Here is a 23,434-nt window from a genome sequence, read left to right as displayed (position 1 = left end):
ACACATATGCAGCATTGTTTATGGTAGTGAAAAATTAGAAACAACCTTGAATCCATCAATTGCACTGAGTACATAAACACACAAAGACAGATAAAAATGAATGTGAAAAATCTCTATATACTACCAGGAAAAGAGCAGTGTTATAAAACTGTTCTTTTTGTGGAAGTAAGAGGGGAAGAGAAATGAGAATTTGTGCTTATATTTACATAAAGACAGTAAAGGACACAAGAATGAAAATTAGAGAGTTCTTGGAGTAAAAGGAAACAGGATTGGAAGTGAGACCCTGTAAGTACTTACCTTTTCACATAATTTTAACTTTTCAATCAGTAAAATATATTACCTATTCAAAAATAGGTAATTATTGAAAGAAAGAGACTGTGAATGAAGAATTGACAGGACATGGTATTTGACTTAAGGTTGTGGAAAAGTGATGCCCAAAGATAATGTTGACATTTCAGTCACCCAAAGGTACCATTTTCAGAGATAAGTGATAAAAGGAAGTGGACAGGAAAGAAATACTGGGATCAGTTTTTGAAGTATTTTTTAATTGCAATGTAGAACTTACAAGTACCTTTTCACTCGGTGCTAGAAATTTGTACCAAAAATTGTTGAGGATAAAATGAAAATCATAAGCATATGAAGGGCTGTTTGAGACCAAAACTAGACAGGGAAAATTATAAACATGGAGGCAAAGGCTGAAGTTAAAGGAGTTAATAAAACTTTTGAAAAGCAACGAGAAAAGAGAAAGAAACTGAAAGACTTGGAAAATGTACACACTGATGGAAAGGAATGAAGGACCCCAGAAAAAGTTAGCATAGAATCAATTAGCAAATGATCATAAAACAGAACCAGATTGGTTCTGTACCTTGGAATCAAGAAAGTAAGGGTACCTGATGCTGCAGCAAGGTGAGATCTGAAAAACTGTGATTATATTAATTTATTAGATCCTTGGGGAACCTCAGAAGACCAGTTTCTCACAGAAGCGAGATCCCAGGGATGAGTAGAAAGAGCAGGAATCAGTGTCTAGACTACCTTCCTTCCTCCCTTCCTTCTCTCCTTTTTGGGTGGTGCTGGGGGTTGAACTCAGAGCCTTGCACTTGCTCTATGTAGCACTCTACCACTTGAGCCACTCTATACCCTTTTTAAATTAATTACTTTGAGATAGAGTCTTACTTTATTCACAGGCCAGTCTGGACTGTGATCTTCCTGCTTGTGCTTCAGGGATGACAGGAACACACAACCACACCCAGTCATTGGTTAAGATGGGATCTCACAAACTTTTTGCCTGGGCTGATCTTGAACGATGATCTTCCCTTTCTCCACCTCCCAAGTAGTTAGTACTACAGGCTTGAGCCATCATGCCTGGTTTGTTTGTTTTTTGAGACAGGTTCTTACTATGTAGCCAGGCTGGCTTTGAACTTGTAATCCTACTGCCTCAGCCTCCTGGGTGCTGAATAAACTGTGTGTTCTATATACTATATATTGAAAGGCATGAGGAAGAAGAGGGTCGCTGGAGAAGACAGAAAAAGCAAGTGAAGATAATTTTATAAGAGGAGATGCAGTAAGATTTTTGGTAGAGAGAAGTTGGGAGAGAGCTTGAAGACTTTAAAAATGGAGAAATTGATGGGATGTGGTTCATAAGAGAACATAGACCTTTGTAAAGCAGAGCCTATAAATGGCTGTTGCTTGGTGAGATAGTGTTAGAGGTACCAGAAGTAGAGCTCTGTTGCCAACTCCACCTAAGAAGCTGAGTGACACAGCAGCTGAGAAAGGGCAGGCTGAGAACACTGGATTAACTTGGCACCTAATGGTGACCTGCTTTCAAGTGTTGAGGAAGGAGAATACAGTAATATAAACAAGTAGTTTCCTGCTATTTTTCTCATTATTAATTAAGCAATAAATTAGTCAATCTGTTATTACTGGGAACTTTCCAAGTATTAAGAGATCTGTTTCAAGTATTACAAAATCAGAAAAAAGAATAATAAATTATGAAATAATGAACCCTGTCTTCTCTGTCTAGTGGCAAAAAAAAACCCCAAAAAACTGGTACAGCAACAACAGAGAACAGTAAAAAAAAAACAAAAACCCAGATAATCTGGCCTGTAGGAAGCCTAATACCTACCTGAAGTGAGTTTGCATTTGAGAACGCTACCTTTTTATAGAGATTCTATTAGTCACCCTATGAAAAATATCCAAAGAAAGAACAGATCCAATAAATTACTCAATAGGATAAATTGACTCTGATAATGATAATGGCAGATATTTCTCCAGACTTCATTTAGTCACTACTTAATCCTTTTTCATGAATTAAATTAATCCTTGCAACAACTTGGTAATATAGACGGTATTTTCATTATCACTTTATAGATAGGTGAACTTCAAGCATAGGCAACTAAGTAATTTGTTCAAGGTTCCATTGCCATTCTGAATTTTCCCTCTTCAGTTATCTACTGTCAGTACAGGGAAGGAAGGGTAGTGTCCCTGGCAGGTCAAGGAAAATGATTTGGTCTAGGAGCAGACATTGGGATTACAGATGTGGGGCTTGGAGCTAGAGAAAAAGATGAGGAATCTGTGAGTGTGCTCCACAGATAAAAGTGTATGTTTTTGCATATACATATATACAGTGTTATTTTTATGTAAAGAGAATGTTCTTGCAATTAATGAAATGCAGTTTCATTTCAAAGTGTTACTAATACTGAATTCCTCATATATTTTGTTACGAATTTTCTCAAGTAACAAGTGCCACAAAAGATTATCACAAAGTGGAGGAAGCCATGTGAACTTTTTTAAACATTAAAGCAGTTCTTTAGCTAGGTGTAGTAGTACATGCCTGTAATGACAGCTGACCAAGGTTAGCAAGACCTTATCTCAAAAACAAAATACAAACAAAAGGTTTGTGAATGTGGCTCAAATGGGTGTGTGGTTCAAATGCTAGGGCACTTGCCTGGCATGTATGATGCTGATTGAGAGAGAGAGAGAGAGAGAGAGAGAGAGAGAGAGAGAGAGAGAATTCTTTCCTACTTGAAAGGTTGTAAAACATTTCTCTAGAGCAGTGGTCTCCAAACTCTTCAGCACTAGCTCTTCTATCAGTTAAAAAAGAAAAAAGATCAAACACTCCATATATATGAGAGTGAGAACAAATTGAGAATAACATTAATGTTATGTAATATAAATATTTATAAAAAATTAGAAAAAGAATAAGATAAAAAAAGCCTTTTTTTTTCTCTCCATGTCTTGTGGCATCTTGCATACCCACAGGAGTATACACACTCCACCTTGTAGATCAGAATAGATTCTGAGGTGAAAGGAAGCATTTTCCCCTTTATGGCTTACTTTAAAGTATAATAAATCATTCCAAATCAAGATCCTGGTTCAGTTTACTTAGGCCTCATTGATTGCCAGTTTAGCTTTTTCATCAGAAGGATCTCAGTGTGGGGCAGGGGAGTGTGAAGACAAGGCACTGTGTAATTAATTGGCTGCTGAGCCTAGAGGAAAAGCATTCCTCTTGGAGATTTCACAACCAGCCCAGCACTTTGGCAGGGAGGAGGAGGCCTGCAAATCCTGGAGGATGTCTCAGAGCAGCTTTTTCCAGTGTCATCATTTTGCTTTTCATTCATGAGTCCAGAAAGAGGGTTGTGCTGATGTGGGGAATTTTCAGTAACTTCTCAGGTTCACCTTTCTTCCCTTAAGGACTCAGGGAAGTACCTGAGCTTGGTTGCTGCTCTCCTTAATGACATACACCCAAGGGCACATCTGGTTGTGGAAAACAGCCTATTTGATAAAAAGAATCTCTCAGTTTTCTACTCTATTGTCTTAGTTTATAAAGTAGCAATCAGTAGCTTCTGATGTTCTAGGCAGAGTTTTCTGACTTTACTAGTTGATGCTTCCTTTCTCAAGTTCTATAAAGACTCCTAAATACCTAACAGTTCAAACCCAACCTCCTCATCTCAGCATCAGCTATGGTTTGAACATGTCATCTCTAAAATTCAGATGTCACCAATGTGAAAGTATTAAGAGGTGGAGCCACTAAGAAATGATTAGGCCAGGAGTGCTTCTCTCTTATGAATGACCCCTGGAAAAGGCTTCACACAGCATTCAACCTTTTCATCTCTTCTACCTACCATGTGAGGACATAGCAAGAAAATCCTAAGTGGATCCTTTGAGCTTGGTCTTTCAAGCCTCCAGAATTTAGTCTGAGTAGTCTGTTTCAGCAATATAAATGGACTAGTTAGCATTCAAGACTTCATTTTACATTTCTAGTGCATACTTTGTATGTCTTTAAATTCCACTTTACCCTTCAGTCAGACTGATCTTATTACCTTCCCTAACACTCCTACAACCTCCCAGCCTGATATAAGCATGTTTGTGCATGCACACATGCTTATTCTGTTTTTATGACCTCAGGCTATTTTTTCCAAGGGAAAACCTTTCCTTTTCTTTATCTGTCAAAATCTTACCTGCTTCAAAAACGGGATAAGCCTCATTCCATCTATAAAGATTTTACTCACTGTTTATCTAAGTATGGCCCTCAGACTGCCTGTATTAATAACCTAAGAAAGTTGTTATCAATGTGAACTTTTGGTTACCACCAGAGATCTTGTTGCTTGCTGTAAATGTGAATCCTTAGTTCTTACCCCACTGCTCATGAGCAGTAACTGCTGGAAGTAAGGTTCAGGAACTGGCACAGGGCAATTTGAGGGCCATGGTTATCTGCTTAGAACCCAGCCCTCTCTTTTGCCAGAGTCCATTTCTCTCCTCAGTTGAGTTCTTAGAAAAGGTATCATTTCTAAAATGATCTTCAGATTAACTGGCTTCAGCATCACTGTTAGAGCTCTTCCAGAGAAGGCTTTGTTCTCTTTCATTGTTGGAACTCATTAAAGAGGTCTTGCACATTTCAAACATGAGGGCAAGTCCTTTCAAATTATCTCTGCTGCCATTCACTTACATTCATGCTGTGAAACCAGGATTGAAGGGCCAAAAGCAAGGCAAGCTGTGTAGGACCTGGGCCAGGAGTATGAAGTGAGGATTAGGAGCCTGGTGGGCCTACTTGGCAGGGGTGAATATGTTTATTGACCCCTAGGTACCTACACAGAAAGAACTGAAAGGGAACAACAGCCATAGTTTTTAATACAGTTGCAAAGAACTAGGGTGGTATGTTCTCTGCTGCCCTTTTTATTTTCCCATCAGGAAAAGGAAAAGGCAAGAGTAAGAATGGTGAGGCAGTAGTCCTATAAACTGAATGTTTGTAAGTTCTCTGTTAACTGGACAAATAGTTTGGGTAAGTACTTGAGAATACCAACCTTTACTTGCAAAACAAGGGGGGAAACCCCTACCACTTCTGTCTAGATGGGGTTTGTCTTCTTAGCAAATGGCCTCACTCTATGTAAAAATTGGATTCTGTGTGTGTGTGTGTGTGTGTGTGTGTGTGTGTGTGTGTGTATGACCAATAAGTATTACCAGCTTCAACTTGGATTGAAAATAATTCCCAGAGGGAAGTAATTACATCCATACCCCTTGTATTTATAAAATGTCTTTTCCAGCAAGCTCAAAGCACAGCACTGTATGGCACAAGATAGTTTGTTCCTAGACTATCTCAATATGCTTGGTAAGGGGCAGTTTCTATAATTATTGTCATTTGCCAATTTGTAGGCAAATTGTAGGATGAAGCTCTGCAGGTAAGAAAGGTCACATGGCATTAGTACAGAATTGGGAAAGGGAATCTCAGCTTCCACTCCTTTAGCAGTGATTTCCAAACTAAGACCCATAGATCAATGCTGGGAAAGTCACATAAGGATCTCTGTGGAGTTCAAAATATAAATTCCTGGACCCATTCCTATAGGAATTCCAACACAGTAGGTCTAGGTGGGGTCCAGGATCTATGTTCTTTATACACATTCTAGATAATTCTGATTCACAGCCACATTTAGGAAGCAATACTATAGGCCATATGACAATTACATTGCCCACTTTATCCTTTTCCAGGATAAAGTGTCATTTTAACGTCTTTCTTCTTGCTACCCACTCTCTAACCTCTTTAGGCCTCCCAGCTCAGGCCAAGAAACATGCTGAGTCAGCCAAGAATATACTGTTGACCTGGAAAGGAAACCTGACCTCAGACGAGGAGAAAAAGGAAATCCTAGAAGTTCTGGTCATACTCTACTACACACTGGGAGTAGCCTGGCTCCTACAGAACCAATATCCTTTCTTTCCTAGACAAGTCTGATGATCAGGGCCACAGGCATACATGCCAGATGGATCATCTCATATGTGGGAGGGTAGGAGAAAAACAAAGTCCTTTTAGCTGTATTGAAGTATTCAGGCCCTCCACAAGGTACTTCTCTCCATCTATAAAGGTATATATTTTCCTCCTGTGTCCATATGAACCCTAAGCTGAGTCTTGGAAGAGGGAATCTCACTAGTGACATATCTCCTCGTCAGTTAAAAGTTTTCCAAGTCTGGCCTGCTTTTTGTTGAGCACTCAAGAAGATCAATATTAGCAGTGAAGATGTGAGTGAATGATGGTGGTGGTAGTGTGAGATGGCTAGTAATTTAAAGACTCTGACAAACTAGGCTGCACGTTGTATTTCCCTGGAGAGCTTGAAGAATTACTGCCATGTGGGTCCAACTGCAAAGATTTAGATTTAGGAGCTCTGGGGTACAGCTGTTCATAGAAATGTTTGGAAGCCCCCTGGTGATTGTAACGTACAGCCCAAACCCCTGACTTAATAGATTTTACTTTTGGTTTTTTGAAATGCTATTGAGAAAACTGCCTGTGAAGCTGGAAGCCAAGCAAAATAAACAAAAGAAGTTCTCCATAACCCCAGAAGGGGACTATGGTATATGCCTGTGTTAGTCAGCTTTCTGACACTATAACAAATACCTGAGAAAATCAACTTATAAAGAGAGAAAGTTTATTTTGGCTTATAGTTTTGGAGGTTCCTGGCTTTTGGGCCTGTGACAAGGCAGCACATGACAGCAGGAGTGCATAGCAGAACAGAACTACTCACCTCATGGCTAAGCGACAAACAAGAAAAAGAAGGAGTAGGGGTATGTCCCTAATGACCTCCCAATAGGCTCCACCTCTAAAAGTTTGCACTGCCTCTCAATAATACCACACTGGGGCCAAGCCTTTACCTCATGGACCTCTAGAGGTCATTTAAGATCCAAACTATAGCAATGCCTCTCCACAAGAAGCTCACGATTTTGATAGCCTTTTGATACTTTCATCTTGGAAGATGTTAAGGGCATTATTTTATGTTCATGAATAATAATAAGCCTGAGCCCATATGTTCCCACTCTTCACATTCCTCTCTATATATTTTTGGTTCTGTTGCTCAATTTGCAAAATCTGATATGTTGTCTTCTGTTATACCCTTAGCAGGGGGCTATTAAAAATGTGAGAAATAGAAGGATGGTTGGGAATTACGGGGGTTTTCTTTCCTGCTATTTGCCTCTGGCCAAAAATCTGCTTTTCTTAGATTTTTTCTAAATGACCCAGAAAGTCCCTTTCAGCACAATTAGTTCCTCTCTTTTCCCATTTCTAAGAAACAACTTGGGAAAAGTGGATAACTGTTATCACAAAGTAAATGTCACTAAAGGAAATCTAGTGTGTTTTACATTTTCTGTTCTCTCCTGCAAACCCTCACCACCCACTGCAGACCTGGATTCAGGCAGCCACCACAGGAAACTCAAGGCCCTTTTTGGGGTTTTTTTGTTATTTTTTTTCCAGAAAATTCTTCCTTCTTGACAACATACACACATGGAGAATAGAGAACATAGTTAAATACCCATTTTCAAATGTGTAAGTTTTTCCAAGGGGTCCTTTTGTTTACTAACTGCTGTCCCTGTGCAATGGTGCAGTAGAAGTTAATGTGCCTGTCATTTGCCTTGACCATTTCACTGGAAAAGAGGCCTATTTCCACCTGCAGAGGGCAGACAGAAACATGAAGGAGCTGAAAGAATTAAATAAGGGAAGCGATTGTGGCGTTCAAATCTCAGAAAAAGACCTAACAATTGCTTTGGGCAGGTAAGATTGGGGCATAGAGAGCTGAAGCTTTTATGAATGAACCCAGAGTTAAATGTTTTGTACTCTCTATATAAGGGGAGAACACTATTCAGAGTAAAAAAATCCAGGAGCTCAAAAGATAATAAAAGAGGCTTGTATTTATCAAGTGTGTATGTACCTACTGTACACTATTGTGCTTAATCCTTGCAACCACCCTTGAGGTAGCTGGCAGATTATGATCTCAGTAGAGAGAGGGCAAGTACACTAAGACTCAGGTTAAACAACTGGTCCAAGATGACCTGGCTTTAAGTTGGATCTGTGATCTGAATTCATTGACTTTTAGCACTTCCTTAACTCCTTCTCATATTTATTCTAGGATTGATTGGGTTTTTTCTGAATTGTCTTCCACTCTGTCTTAAGTGTGACATCTTAACAAATAAGGAAAGAACACTTAGTGAAGACAGTTAACTGGAGGCCATGAAAACTATGCACAGCACGTGCATATTTTAGAAAGTTCTGTTCTGTGCGAAAACAAAGTTCATGGAATTTGTTCAAGCCAGAACAAGACTTAACTGTTTTTAAGTTGAATTAGGGATCCTCTGAGAATCAGGACATTTAGAAATGAGAGTGGGCCCATCAGATTATCAGAAAAAAGATAATGAAAAGTTTACTGTTCCCTAGATTTTTCAAATGTCTTCACATCCTTGAAAGCATTCTGTTTCCAAAACATTAAGCACTTGGCACTGCAGGGCAGATGACTGAATGGTAAGTAAATGAAATACATGTGTCACGTCTCCTGTAAACAACTATGAATCTAGAAGTCAAATGGGAAATGGTGGGGAGATGTTGGAATGTCCAGAGCTAAATCAAACTATTGACTTAAGTCTATCGGGCCATAAATTAGAGTCTGGTGAATGTCTCCTGCTGTCACATAGGCCAGTGGTTCAAGTTTTTCAGCCTTATGTGAAAGAAAACCTTGTTCCTTTTTCAGAATAAATTCAAGTACTTATTTCAGTCATTCATTCCACAATATTTATTTAGTACCCATTTTTCACATGCACTGTTCTAAGGGTTGGAATGCTTACTAGATATAACTATATACTAGACATTGTTTTTATTGTTTTCATTTAATCCTCACCACAGCCTATGAGGGTGAGTATTTTTTATTATTTTCATTTTACAGATAATTTAAGTCATGGAAAGATTAATTCAAGTTGACAGAACTAATAGAAGATTTTGGCTTATAACTGGAGCATCTGTAGTCATAGCTCACTTTCCGTATGACACTGAGTTATGTCTGATATTGACCAAATAGGAAATGGCAACCCCACTTTTCCATTTTAAAGTACAGAGGCTAAGACAAGATTGTCCAAGTTATACAACTTACTATACAAACTTTTTTCTTTCTTTTTAAAAAACTTTTAAGTAATTAATTTTTTGCACTCACCCTTGCACTTGCTAAGCAGGTACTGTCTATTGCTTAAGCCACATCCTCAGCCTCCCTACAAACTCTTGATGAAGCCATTATCATTCTACAAGTTCTGCTCGTATGGTCAAGGGAAATAATGGTTTGATTGATAAAAGAAGTATGTTCGCAAAGACTTGTTAAATAATGCATCAGTACTCTTGGTTTTCAGCCCTAACTTTCAGTGAGAGTCCTTTGAGCCTGTTCAGATGGAAATCACAACAGGCAAGGGCTAGCCTCACCATGGGCAGCCTGAGTTCATGAGTGCAGAAGCTTTAGGCTCGGCTTGCAAACCCAGAGGCTTATTGCTCCAGGCCCTGAGACTGAGCTTTAGAATCAGAGAGTTAGAGCTCTAAGTGCCAGGCTAGAGGACTATGTTCTGGGCTTTGAGTACAGCAGCCCATTACCCAGCAGCTAGTGTTGTAGCTTCAAGTTAGAGGTGTCAGGTAGACTGTCCGGAACTCTACCACTGATCAGGGCTTTCAGCTCTCAGTCTTGGCTCTTCACAGCCTTCCACAGTCTCACATCTCTACAGTTCTGCTCCTGATGCTCTCTGGAACTCCTCAACCAGCTCCTCACTGCTGCTGTGTGAGTATGGGACTAGAGGCCTCAGGAATTCATCTGCTCCTAGTGTTACCAGCTCAGCCTGTTCTACCCATGATAAAGACCACTAAAGGCAATAAATGACCATTCAGCAGAAATCTTTATTTGGGTCTAGTGTTGTAGCACAGGAGGCCTAGAGAGAAACCTCCTGGACTGACTTGAAAAGGGTGAAAAACAACTTGCTTATATAGCCAGAGGAGGGATGTGGCATGCTTGTGCACAACCTCTAATTCCACGAATTACATCCTTGCATGTGCATGACTTCTATCAATGATGAGCATCACAGTGAAGATGAACCAATCACAACCTCACATAGGTATCGACTCCTTTCTGTCCATCACAGTCCTTTTGCTGAGTCACTAGAGGAAATGCTCTTCCTTCCCAACCTCATTGAGGACTCATATTACAAAAGGCCAGAGCAATCCTGAGGCGGGTCTTTTGGAGTAGCTGTGAGCTGTCAATCTGGAGGTCACCAAGACTTTTGTCACCACTGAAGTGAAGTCTGCTGGAGCTGGTGGTAGGCTATCAGGAGCAGCCATGGAGTGTTCAAAGTGGATAGGCTACCATGATGTCAGTCCAACCAGACTTACTGGAAGCACAAGGCAGCCAGGCACAAGGGAAGGATCTGAAAACTGTCAGATGGCTGGGTGGCTTGGCATGACAGCTTGGATCAATTCACAGGCTAAAACATCAGAAAGTGGTTACAATAAAGGCCTATCGTGGAATAACATTCTCAATCTTAATCATTACTTAACAGTGCTTAACTCTCAGCACTGGTGGAGGGCTGAGTCCTTCTGATTTGCCTCAGACCTTCCACCTTAAAACAAAACCAAAACTATACCTAATTGTGAAACATTTATATAGAATTATTTTTCAAATTCAACTTAGAAATGTAAACATGAGGCAAGAGGTATAGTATGTATATATATATATATCTATATATCTGTAGATATATAGATATATATATACACACACATTATTAGGTGATCTTATATACAATAGTTAATTTTTACAACCTTAGCTATACTTAAGTATAAGTTAGATATACTTAACTGTGCTTTATTTGAAAGGAAATGTTGTTTGATAAAGCTACTAACCATCAGAACTCGTTTTGAACTATCAATGTTCTCATTGTGCATTGCTGCCTCTAGAAAAACCTCTTTTAGATACTATTTCATCCTCATTTAAAAAAATTATATTCCCAACTTTATTGTGGAAAATTTGAAGAAACAGACAAGTATGAAGAAGAAAATAAAAGCCATTTGTAATACTATGACCCAGACATAACTGCTGTGAACATTTGGCAATTGACCAATCTATCTGTACTTACCTATCTATCCATTCATCTATCATCATTTATCTATCTAAGAATCATATTTTAAGTATGGTTTTATATCTCATGTTTTTCATTCTAGTACATTTTAAATATGTTTACATATTGTTAGCTTCAAAACACAATTCTGTAAAGCATTTTAATATAGGGTGTACAATTAACTTAGTCAGTTTACAGTGTTTTTTCTGTATTCTCTATCTTTAACTGAGAAAAGATAAGCTCAACTAAGTCAAATAAAGAAATGCAAAAATTTCTTTGGCTTAATGAAAGAACCAGAGGTAATAAAATTTTATTTTGATTTTAGAGAGTCCATGAGTAAATTATCCCATTTTCTGAATTGCTAGTTTCCATTTTTTCCATTTGCTTTTTTATAAAAATTAGATGATAGCACAACATATTAATAGGTTAAATGATGGTAGTTTGTAGAATCTGGTGGGTAAAAGGCAGGATATTAGAAGTTTACTTACAGCAAAACTGGATTTTGAGCCACCCACCAAGATGATTTGCCTATGAAGGTCAAATTCTTTAGTTCTTGAAATTAAATCCTTATGTGTCTACAAAGTAAGTGACCTCTCTGTGGCTTTCCACCTTCATTCCTTTTCTTGTAGAGCCTCCTTGACCATCCACAGGTTAAACCTAGCTCTTACATACTTTGAAAAGGCAATTGATAGCGTTATTGCTGCCAAGGGTGATAGCACGTCAGATCTGATCAGTCTCTACGAGGAAATTGCTCAGATTGAACAGCTGAGGAGGAACCATGGGCAGGCCATCCGGTATTTGAATCAGGTTAGTGCACTGGACAGGTGGCCTTTGGCCCAATTCCCAGAGCCAGAGAAGTTTGGGCTTCTAAGAACAAGGAGGTAGGATTGACTCCATGTTAACCCTGACTTCCTAAAAGGGTAGAATTGGTTCCATGTTAACCCTGACTTCCCTCTGGACCCACATAAAAGCCTATCATCAACCTTAAATGACCTGAGTAGAGAACACTGAAGTGAGCATACCTGCTCCGTGACCTGATCAGGAGACAAAGCTTTTCCTCTTGGACTTCTCTCTCACCTCTGTCAGTGTTGGGAAGAGGAAGTCAAGTGTGAGGCTACTCAAGACAACTACATCAGGGCAACTAAACTTGTCTCCAGCAAACACAAGGACCTCTTAAGTGAAAAAACATGATATTTTGGTATAATGTTATCATTTGTCCTTTAAGTTAATCTAGATAGTTGTACTTTCAAGTCTAAAATTAAACTAACAAAACAATATTTCACTTGAATATAACTAACTTGACAAATGCCCAGGGAAAAACCAACCAAAACAAAACATAGGAAGGAATGTTGAGTCTATCATATGAAAACAGTTTAAGATACTTTTATGTGTCATGTATTTCAAACTCCTAGTTAACTTAATCTTTTCGTTCTTCTAAGTGAGAATGCTGCTTGTGGCCTCAGATATCTCCCATAGCCACAAACAGAGCAAAATGCTAGGTTTTATGTGCCATAGAAAAGTTGCAATGCAGTCTAATAGTATACATGACAACAATCAGATACCCAAAGAAAAGGCACTGCAAACAATGTAACAGTCCAAGATTATAAGCATCTTTGCAGTGGAGAAATTTTAGGGCTGCTGCTCTATGGCAGGGATTTACTGCATACAGAGAAAGCCAGGCTGGGTTTCTTAAAGCAGTGGTCAGATCAGAACAGATAAAACAATATCAGTGTTTACCAACACCATCAAAAAAAAAGTTAAAATTTATGGAATGCTTTTACTATGTGCACCCGAGACTGTACTAATTCATTTAATCCTATGATAATCCTATGAAGTAGATATCATTATTTTATCTCATTTTAAGGATAAAAACCTGAAGCACAAAGTTATAGCTATACTTCGCCTGAAGTTGTACAGCTAACGAGTAGCAAAATAGGGATTTGAACTCAGAAAATTTAACCATAGACCCTATACTTATAGCAACTATGCTCTGTGTCTTGGCTCCAAAGTGTTATGTGATATTCCCTTCAGCTCCTTGAAATGCCTCATGGAATGTAAAGCACAGGTGATTCTTTCTTGCTGGTAGGCATGGGCTAGATGTTTTCACTCTTCTTTCCTAAGTGGTGCTCCTTCCATTTTAGCACAAATAATAAAAATAATATCTTACACTTCTTTAATGGGTACAAAATGCCAGGTAATGTTCTAAACACTTTACATGTATTGCTTTATTTAATTTTACAAAAGCTGCTTGTGACAAATACTATGTATATCATCTGTTTTCTGTTTTACATTTATAGAGATTAAGGGACCCCCCCTTATATTATGATAAATGCCTGAGATGGATGGAACTGAGGTAGAGTGGCTCTCAGATCCATGCTTTATGACCGTCTTTGATACTAAACCTTTGAGAGGTTGAGCTAAGGTCATAATTACAGGTGCTATGAAACCTAGTAAAAGTAATGCCAGCTAACAGTCATTGGGAACTTACCACAATGGGTACTGCACCCAGTGCTTCACAGTAGGAACCTCCCACACAAAAGATGGAATTACTTGCTGAAAACTTGCAGCTAAGAAGTGAAAGAGCTAGAACTCATACTCATCTCATATCTAACTCTGTGAGCTATACATTGACTCTCAATAAAATAGTAATTCTATGAATGGTGCTGTTGTTTGGGTTGGTACCTTGTCATGATTTTCTTTTTTTTTCCAGGCCTTTTCTATCTGTGTTTCTTCATTCACTGAAATCAGCCCACAAACTGCAGAGGCAAGTGCATTATTAGCCAAAGCTTATGCCATGTCTGGGGAGCCCCAGCACAGGGGTAGGTGGAAGTTACCATCATTTTCCAGTGACATAAAAAGTACACTAGTGAATGATATACCTCTAAGTAATATCATGGTTAGCTACTCATTCCTCTAATGAAAGATTTGGCTCTCATGATTTTGTACAAAATCAATTACACATGAATTTTAACCTAATCTCCCCCAAATTAGTCGGAGCATCACAACTAATAAAATCACCTAATTTCTATTTCCTTTATTCCCCTAGAATCTCAGCAAAATTTACTTTTATAAAAATGTAGAAATTTATACTGTAAATATGACTTGTGATACATTGGCTGATGAGGAAATCCAGTGATAAAAGAGGAAAACATTGGTTTCCCCTCTCCTCTTCCCCCTCTTTTAATCTCCTTGACTCTTTTCCTCTGAGGTATAAGAGAGAATGTTTGTAGCAGTTAGAATTTTCTTGACCTATATTTGAGGTACTAGGTTCTAGAGGAAAGCCATGTGATTAATTTATCCTTCAATAACAGTTCTTTGTCTGGCAAAGTTATCTTTTTGAAAGTGGTGGCTGTAGGAGAGACACAGATGAACTGGTGAGAGAGGGGAGTGTATCATTCTTAGCTGGCTTGATCAGATTAATGGACAGTGGTGGAGTTGATGCCCTGCCAGGAGGAATTTACAACTTGTGAAGGACACAATTTGAGCATTTTAAAAATGTTTTTTCTTCTGCTTATAAAAATAATCACTTTTTTGATCTATGTTATTTTCTAGTTGGAGATAGGAAAATAAGGAGGTAGGTAGGCAGAGATCAGGAGGCTTGTGGTTTGAAGCCAGTGGGCAAATAGTACTCAACACAAAAAAAGCCTGGTGGAGTAGCTCAAGTGGTAGAGTGCCTGCCTAACAAGCATAGGCCCTGAGTTCAAGTCCTAGTACTGCCACAAAAGAAAAATAGTCTTTGTGGTTATAAGAAGTTTTATGTGAGAAAATCCCAAAATTTGTGTCTATGAAGTTGAGAGATTCCAAGGCCACTTTCTCTTTTTCTTCTATACTATTTTTTAATGTTAAAGAAAATATATTGGGCCAGGCTTGTGTGACACACTTGTAATCTCAGCTATGTGGTAAGTGGAGATGGGAAGATCATAGTTGGAGACCAACCTGGGCAAAAAAGTTATTGGGACCCTATCTCAAAAAAAAAAAAAAAACAAAACCTCAAACTTGGTGTTACACTTCTGCAATCCCAGCTATTTGGAAGATAGAACTAGGGGGATGATGGTCTAAGGCTGGGCAAAAGAGAGACCCTTTCTGAAAAAACCTAAAGTAAAAGAGGCTGGAGATGTGGTTTAAGTGGTAAAGTACTTGCCTAGAAAGCTCAAGGCCATGAGTGCAAACCTCAGTACTGCAAAGAAGAGGAAGAGGAGAAGGAAGAATAAGGAGAAGGAGAAGATGATTTTTTAGGTCATATCATTCACTAAATTAAATTCCAGATAAATTAGAATTTTATACATCAAAACTGAAAATATAAATTAGCCAGAAGAAAATATAATACTAGAATAGAAAATACTAAAATCAAAAAATGGAGGGAAGAACATTGTAAGCATGCATCATAAAGATAATCATAGAAGAGCTTGGCAGATTTAATTACAAAAAGATCCAAAACTGTGCCAGTCACAAAGTACTGTATATAAAACTAATAACAACTCAGCAAGGATGAACAAGCAACCTAAATAGTTAGACTTATTAAAATCGGTTTAGCTGGGTTTAATGGCACATACCTGTAATTCCACCTACTCAGGAGGAGGAGATGTGAGGATTGTAGTGCTGGGCTAGCTTGAGCAAAAGTTAGTGAGACCCTATCAAAAAAAATGCTGAGTGTTGTGGCACACATGTGTAATTTCAGCTACTTGGATGGCAGGGCAGGGGGATTACAGTTTGAGTCTGATGTGGGCAAAAGTGAAACCCTTTATGAAATGCAAACAAAAAGCATAAGGGATTGGGGTGTATAGCTAAAGTGGTAGAGCATTTAGTTAGCAAGTACAAGGTCCTGAGTTCAATCCCCAGTATGACCAAAAAAAATCTGCAGTTAGCCCCCCACCCCACCAAGAAAGAAGTCTGGTGCAGATGATTTCACTGTGGAATTCTAACTAACACTTAAAGAAGGAATACTACCAATTCTACATAATTTCCTCCAGAAAATCCAAGAAGGAGGGGAAACTCTTCCTGATTTTATGAGACCAAAATTACCCTTATGCCAAATCTGGGCAAAGTGTTACAAGAAAAAACAAAAGCAACTACAGACCAGTTCCTTTATGCATGGAGACAAAGAGCTCTGACTAACATGTTCAAGATACTAACAGACAGTACAGAAGAACAGATGGGCAGAATTCTTACTTCCGTTTTATTCATGGGGAGCAGAAATGTCTCTCCTTTTTCTCTCATTTCTCCCCATTTTTATCCTGTTATACTAAATTCCTTTCCTAATAAACTTTACTACCATTTTTCACTACTAAAACAAAGATGGGAAATATTTGTAGAGAGATTGAAATACTAATAATCAAAAAGAAATACTGAAGATCAAAATCACTGTAACAGAAATAAAGAATGCCACTGATAGACTCATTTAGTAGATTGAATGTAGCTGAGGGAAAAATCTCTGAAGTTATGAATATCTTAATAGAAACTGAAAAACACAGAGAAAAAATGATTGAGAAAAAGTAGAACACGATATTCAAGATCTGTGGGTCAACTACAAAAACTGTGATGTACATGTAATGGGAATACCCAAAGGCAAAAAAGGAAAATAACAGAAGAAATGTATGAAGCAATAAGAACTGAGAATTTCTCCATTTAACGTCAGACCCTTAACTGCAGACCAGGAAGTTAGATAACATCAAGTAGAATAAATGCCAAAAAACAAAGAAAACTTCACAAACCAAACCCTAACCTATACCTAAGAATATAATATTCAAACTACAGAAAATCCAATATAAAGAAAAACTTTGAAAGAAGCTGGAAGGTCAGGAGAAGAACACCTATGCATACAGGAGCAAAAGTAAGCATTACATCTGACTTCTCCTCGAAAACTGTGCAAGCAAGAGGTCAGTACAGTGAAATATTTAGTCTTGTGAGAAAACACCCACCAGCTTAGAATTCTTTAGCCTGAAAAATTAACCTTGAGAAGTGATAGAGAAATGAAGATTTTATTACACAAACAAACAAAAGTTGAGAGAATTTTTCATTAATAGACATGCCTTTCAAGAAATGTTAGAAGTAGTTCTTTAAGAAAAATTATGTAGGTCAGAAACTCATATACACAAGGAAAGGAGGACCGTTGAGAATAAAAGAGTGGCAATAAAATAGAAACTTATTTTTCTTATTCTTAATGTAACAGATAGCAGCTTGTTCAAAACCATAACAACTATGTAATCAATTATGCATGCTTGTGTATTCACCTGTATATTTGTGTATAAGTATTTTTGAAAATGCAAACACAACATCAAAATGTGTGGAATGCAATGAAAGTGATGCTTAGAAAGTTACAGCACTAAATTCAAATGTTAGAAAAGAACAAATGATCTAAAATTGATAATAGGAACTTCCACCTTAGGAAACTAAAGAAAGAACAAATTAATTCCAAGAGAAGAAAAGAAATAATAAAAATCATATTAGAAGTAAATGAAATTGAAAACAAGAAATCAAAAAGTAAAATTAGAGCTGGTGGAATGGCTCATATGATAACAGTGCTTGCCTAACAAGAGGGAGGCCCTGAGTTCACACAAAAACAAAAGGAAAAAAGAAAATCAAATCATTTTCTTAGAAAAACATCAATAAAATAAAAAAAATCTATGGCCAGACTAAGTTAGGAAAAAATACAGTTACACAAATTGCTAATACTTAAAAATGAATGACAGGACATCACTACAGATCTCATGGACATTAAAAATAATAAAGGATTGGGCACCTGGCTCACGTCTATAATCCTAGCTATTCAGGAGGCAGAGATCAGGAGGATCATGGTTTGAAGGAAGACAGCCCAGGCAAATAGTTCAGGACACCCGATCTCAAAAAAACCCATCACAAAAAAGGACTGGCAGAGTGGCTCAAGCCTGCCTTGTAAGCATGAAGCCCTGAGTTCAAACTCCTGAGTTCAAACCCCAGTGCCACTAAATAATAATAAAGGAATATTATGAAAAATTCTAGCCCCACAAATTTCATAATCTATATGAAAAAAAAAGGATGATTCTATGGTAATATAATCTGCCCGAACTCACCAATCGGCTGTTTGAATAGGCCTACATAGTGAATAAACTGAATCAGTAATGATCCTAAACCAAAAGCACCAAACCCAGAGGGTTAATCCTACTAAACACTTAAGAAAGAAATTATACCGTTTTGTCAGTATTGTACACCTGTTATCTATCAAATGATTCAAGGTCTTACTCTGAGAGTAAAAACTAAGTTAATATATGTGTATGATATATGCAAAACTGTGATGTTAACTGTTGCTGGCCCCCTTGTATGTTAAATGTGTTTGTGGTCTCCAAGTATTTAAGTCTTCTAAAATGTAACATTTTAAAAGTACTGTACAAACTGGTATCCTCCAGATGAAAACTGTCATTGATGGTAGTCTTTTACAGGTTTGTGTGCATGTATTGTTAATTGTAACAAGGAGAGCTTAATAGTGCTGATATAATGCTGTCAATCATAATTTTTATCCTAAAATGCTATATGCAATGAAAATAAGTTATTGTAAATTGCCAAACATTTAAAAAATTCTAACAATGATTAGTGGTTTTGTCATCTGCAGTTTGAATCTTTCTCTAAGGCATTTATGATCAAACTCATGGAAAATATCTCTTGCAAATACTTATTTTTCAAATATTTATTCCTGAAAATATATTTTTTCATCATTTATTTTTATATTTTCCCTGTAAAACTTTGTACCTTTGTCTTTTCTTCAAAAGTATAACTCTACCTAATAAAATACTAAGAGCATTTTTAAGACCTACAAGAAAAACAAAAGAAACCATACCGATTCTGTACAGCCTCTTCCAGGAGAAAGAAGCAGTGAGAATACTTCCTAACTCTATGAGGCCAATATTACCCCAATTCCAAAATTAGACAAAGTTATTACACTATTACTCCATGCCAATATCTCTTATAAACATAGACACAAAAATCAACAAAATATTAGCAAATTGCATTCATCAATATATACCACAGCCAAGTGGGATTTATCCAGGTATGCAAAGCTAGTTCAACACTTGAAAACTAATGTATCAAGCTAACAGGATAAGGAAGAACAATCACATAATCATATCAGAAGATGAAGAAAACATTTGACAGAATCAACACTCACTCATGATAAACACCTTCCAGAAAACTAGGATTATAGGGAGATTTCCTCTTCCTAATAAAGAACATTGCTATAATTAGATATGGTTTGAGTACATACCTCAGAAGTTCATGTGTCAGAAACTTGGTCCCTAATGTGAGAATGATTAAGAGGTGCCTTAAAAGCTGGGACCTAGTGGGAGGTCATTAGGAGTGTTCCCCTTGGAAACAATTAATGTAGTTATTATGGGATCCTGGTTATTTTCAAAAGACAGTTGTTATAAAAGAGTGACACTGGCCTTTCTCTCCTGTCTGGCTTCCTGTCTTGCCATCTCTTCCTCTGTGCTCCCACTGTGCTTCCTATATCATGATGTGATATAGGAGGGAAAACCCCAGCCAGAGCTAGCACCATGTTGTTTGAACTTTCAGCCTTCCAAACTGGGGGCTAATTAAGCCTCTTTTCTTTATAAATTACCCAGCCTTGGGTAGTTCATTATAGCAATAGGAAACAGACTAATACAACCATCTACAAAACCTGTACAATTAAAATCATTCTTTTTTTGTGGGGGGGGACTGGGATTTGAACTTAGGCCTACATGCTTGCAAAGCAAGTGTTCGACCACTCTAGCACATATTCAGTCCATTTTGCTCTGGCTATTTTGAAGATGGGATCTCACAAACTGTTTGCCTGGGCTGGCCTCAAACTTTGATCCTCCAAATCTCAGCCTCCTAATAACTAGGATTACATTATTCTTAATGGTGAGAAACTAGAAGCTTTTTCACTAAGAGCAGAAACAAGGCAATAATGTTATCTCAACACTCCTTTTCAATGTCATACTAGAAATCCTAACTAATGCAATAAGGAAAGAAGGAAGAAATAAAACTGTTTTGCTTGCAGAAGATATGATTGTCTAATTAGAAAATCTAAAAGAATCATCAACAACAAAAACCTCCTGGAACTAATAAGTGATTATAGAAGATATGTAGAATACTAGGTTAATGTACAAAAGTCAATTGCTCTGTATGCGAATAATGAACAAGTAGAATTTCAAATTAAAAACAGTACCATTGTATTAGTGCCCCAAGAAATAAAATAATTAGGTATAAAGCTAACAAAATACATATAAAATATATATGAGAAAAACTATAAAATCTGATAAATCAAATAAATAAGCAGAGCTATATCTCACGTTCATGGGTAAGAAGACAATATTGTCAAGATGTCAGTTCTTCCCAATTTGATCTACAGATTCAACTCAATTCCAGTCAAAATCCCCAAAAGTTGTTTTGTAGATATTGAGAAGTGAATTGTAAAATAAAGTTTTTATGGAGAGGCAAAAACCCAGAATGGCTAACATAAATTTGAAGAAGAACAAAGATGGAGAACCGAGACTACCAGACTTCAAGACTTAGTAAAGTTTTACAATAATCAAGGCAATAGTGAATTGGAAAAAGATTCCCATTGTCTCTGTATACTTTCTAGATTGACTACATAAATATCTATTACATTTGGAATAAAAGACAATATTAAAAGTAAATTTTTAAATAGTAACAACTGCATACTTATGAACTTTTAAAATAATAATCCTCCCACTATATGTAACCCCCACCCCCCCGCCAGCAATGGTCTCTATTAGAGTTTTACCTGAAAATACAGTCTTGTAGTGCACCTGACAGTTTAATATGGTAGTTACTTTGGTTCTTAGAATAATAAGACTGTTCATACAGAAGCTCTCTTTTCCTACATAAAATCTATGTATTTCATCATGAGAACACCAGTGTCATAGATTATACCAACCACTTTTTAAGGGTACTTACCAAATCTGAGAGGAGAGCCCAGCACGGACTTTATCCCTGAAAATGTCAATTGAGCCAAAGCTGATATTAGACATTTGTGAAGACTAACAGTTTGCCTTAAATAATTGTTTTCACTTTCTAGCTGCTGTTGAGATATATTTTATAAAAAGTATCAGTGCATATAAAGCAACATTGGGCTCAGAGGATTATGAAACATTAGCCACTATTGAAGACTTTTGCAAATGGCTTGTTCAAAATGGAGAGAAACAGGTAAGAATCATGTCATAGGCATAATTACTAGGTTATTCACTAGATCTAGACAGCCTTTTTATCTCACAATTCAGAAACTGGAGCTCAGACAAGTCCCAGGTGAACACAGGAGTAACACACAGTGCTGATGCTGCTTAGAGTATTAGTAAAAATATTTTTCTTATATTTTGATGCATGATGTCCTCCAAATCCAGGAGAGATATATATATATATATATATATATATATATATATATATATATATATATATATATATATATACTATAACTTCCTAAATTTGATATTTTGAGTAAAAATTGGCTTCTACATTTGGATTTTTCTTTTATGGTGGTGTTTTCCTCTCAGCCTTGCCTTTAGCTCTTACTAGCCATAATTTTGTTTCCACACTTAAAAAGCTACAGAATATGCTTTTGATTGCTGAAAGTTTTACTTAGAAGTTCTGTGAGTCTAAGATATTGCTCAAAAACTTTTGGCTTGAGCTTTATGTAAACATAGTAAAGACCTTTGTCTGTCATGAAATCTTATACGATTTTGATCTGACCAAACCCACTCTAGATTTCCTCAGGCAAGTGAGAGACATGGGTATTTTTGATACAACCTCATTGGCCATATGACAACCAGTCTAGAAGTAGAGCATTAGGCAAACAATAAATAAGAATTATTTTCACGAGTGAAGAAAAGTTTTTATACCATGTTCAAACATTTCTTTTTAAAATATTCTTTAGTATTTGTGAAAGTAAAATAGCTTATAGTGATTTGCAATATTTTTCCTATGCCTGTGGTATTTTCTGTTGGTTCCAAAGATTAGCATGAGAGCTCAATGTCACAGATTAATCTTATGTTTATAATTTTACTTTTCAAAGATGTGAAAATGCTTTGTCAGAATTTCTTAGTGTGTTGTTTTCTGGTGTATTAAATATCATGCCCTTGTTTGTAAAAAAGCACAATTACCAATGCCTGATGGCGCTCTGCTTTTAACTAGGTCCTATCTAGTGTACCAAGCTTCTCAACAAAGACATAAAAAAATTTGAGTGTCAGGTAACTCTGGATGTAAATCAAATGCAGGACTTTGGACAGGTCACTTTTACAACTAGAAAGCAAGCTCTACAAAGCAGATTCTTGTCTGTTTTGTTCACTGCTGTGTACCCAGTGTCTCAATTGGTAACTAGCACACAGTAGGTGCTCAATAACTATTCAATGAAATTGCCAAATTTTATAATACATTTCCTGTTTTTAAAGGAACTCTTTTCTCTACCCCTAAGCCTGATAAAAGAGGGGTGATATGAGCCTGTTTTAGGGGACCACAACAGAAACTCAGTTGTCTTGGTAATTGGGTTCTCATGGAATATAATTTCTTTTTGGTAAATAACAGGGCTAATTTGCCACTGATAAAAAAATAATCAGGACTGCTTTTTCTGTAACCACCATCTTTCAGTAATTCATAAAAATGAAAAACACAAAGAGAGGTATGTTCTCTAGCGCTTTTAGAAATCAAGGAGTTACTCCTTTTGTTTCTATAAGGAAGATGGTATTGTAAACATTTACTTATAAAAATCAATCGTTGTAACATACCATCTTAATAAAACAAAGGATAGAAATCATTTGATCATCACAAAGATGCATAAAAATTTGATAAAATTCAATACCTTTTCTTGATAAAAATAGTCAACAGACTAGGAAATTACCTCAACATAATAAAGACCATATATAAAAGGCCCACTGTTAATACCAAAATCAATAGCAAACAACTGAAAGCTTTTCCTCCAATTGAAAGTTATAGATCAGGAACAAAACTTTTTCTCAACATTGTACTGGAAGTACTAGCCAAAGCAATTAGGTAGAAAAAGAAATAAAAAGCATCCAAATAGAAA

At 37.0% G+C, this 23,434-nt stretch overlaps 1 protein-coding gene across 1 annotated transcript in view; it reads left to right on the top strand.

The window, feature by feature from the left end:
* The window catches only part of Ttc23l (tetratricopeptide repeat domain 23 like), a 43,385-nt gene that overhangs the window by 15,082 nt on the left and 4,869 nt on the right, over positions 1 to 23,434 (top strand). The window contains exons 5-9 of the mRNA XM_074077644.1: positions 6,039 to 6,195; positions 7,901 to 8,026; positions 12,015 to 12,192; positions 14,096 to 14,204; positions 21,437 to 21,564. Coding sequence (XP_073933745.1) covers positions 6,039 to 6,195; positions 7,901 to 8,026; positions 12,015 to 12,192; positions 14,096 to 14,204; positions 21,437 to 21,564 — 698 coding nt within the window. The remainder of the gene's footprint in view (positions 1 to 6,038; positions 6,196 to 7,900; positions 8,027 to 12,014; positions 12,193 to 14,095; positions 14,205 to 21,436; positions 21,565 to 23,434) is intronic.

This window comes from Castor canadensis, chromosome 6 (assembly GCF_047511655.1).
Source record: "Castor canadensis chromosome 6, mCasCan1.hap1v2, whole genome shotgun sequence".
NCBI lineage: Eukaryota > Metazoa > Chordata > Mammalia > Rodentia > Castoridae > Castor > Castor canadensis.
Note: the sequence above shows the minus strand (reverse complement) of the source record. Positions and strands in the feature narration are given on the sequence as shown.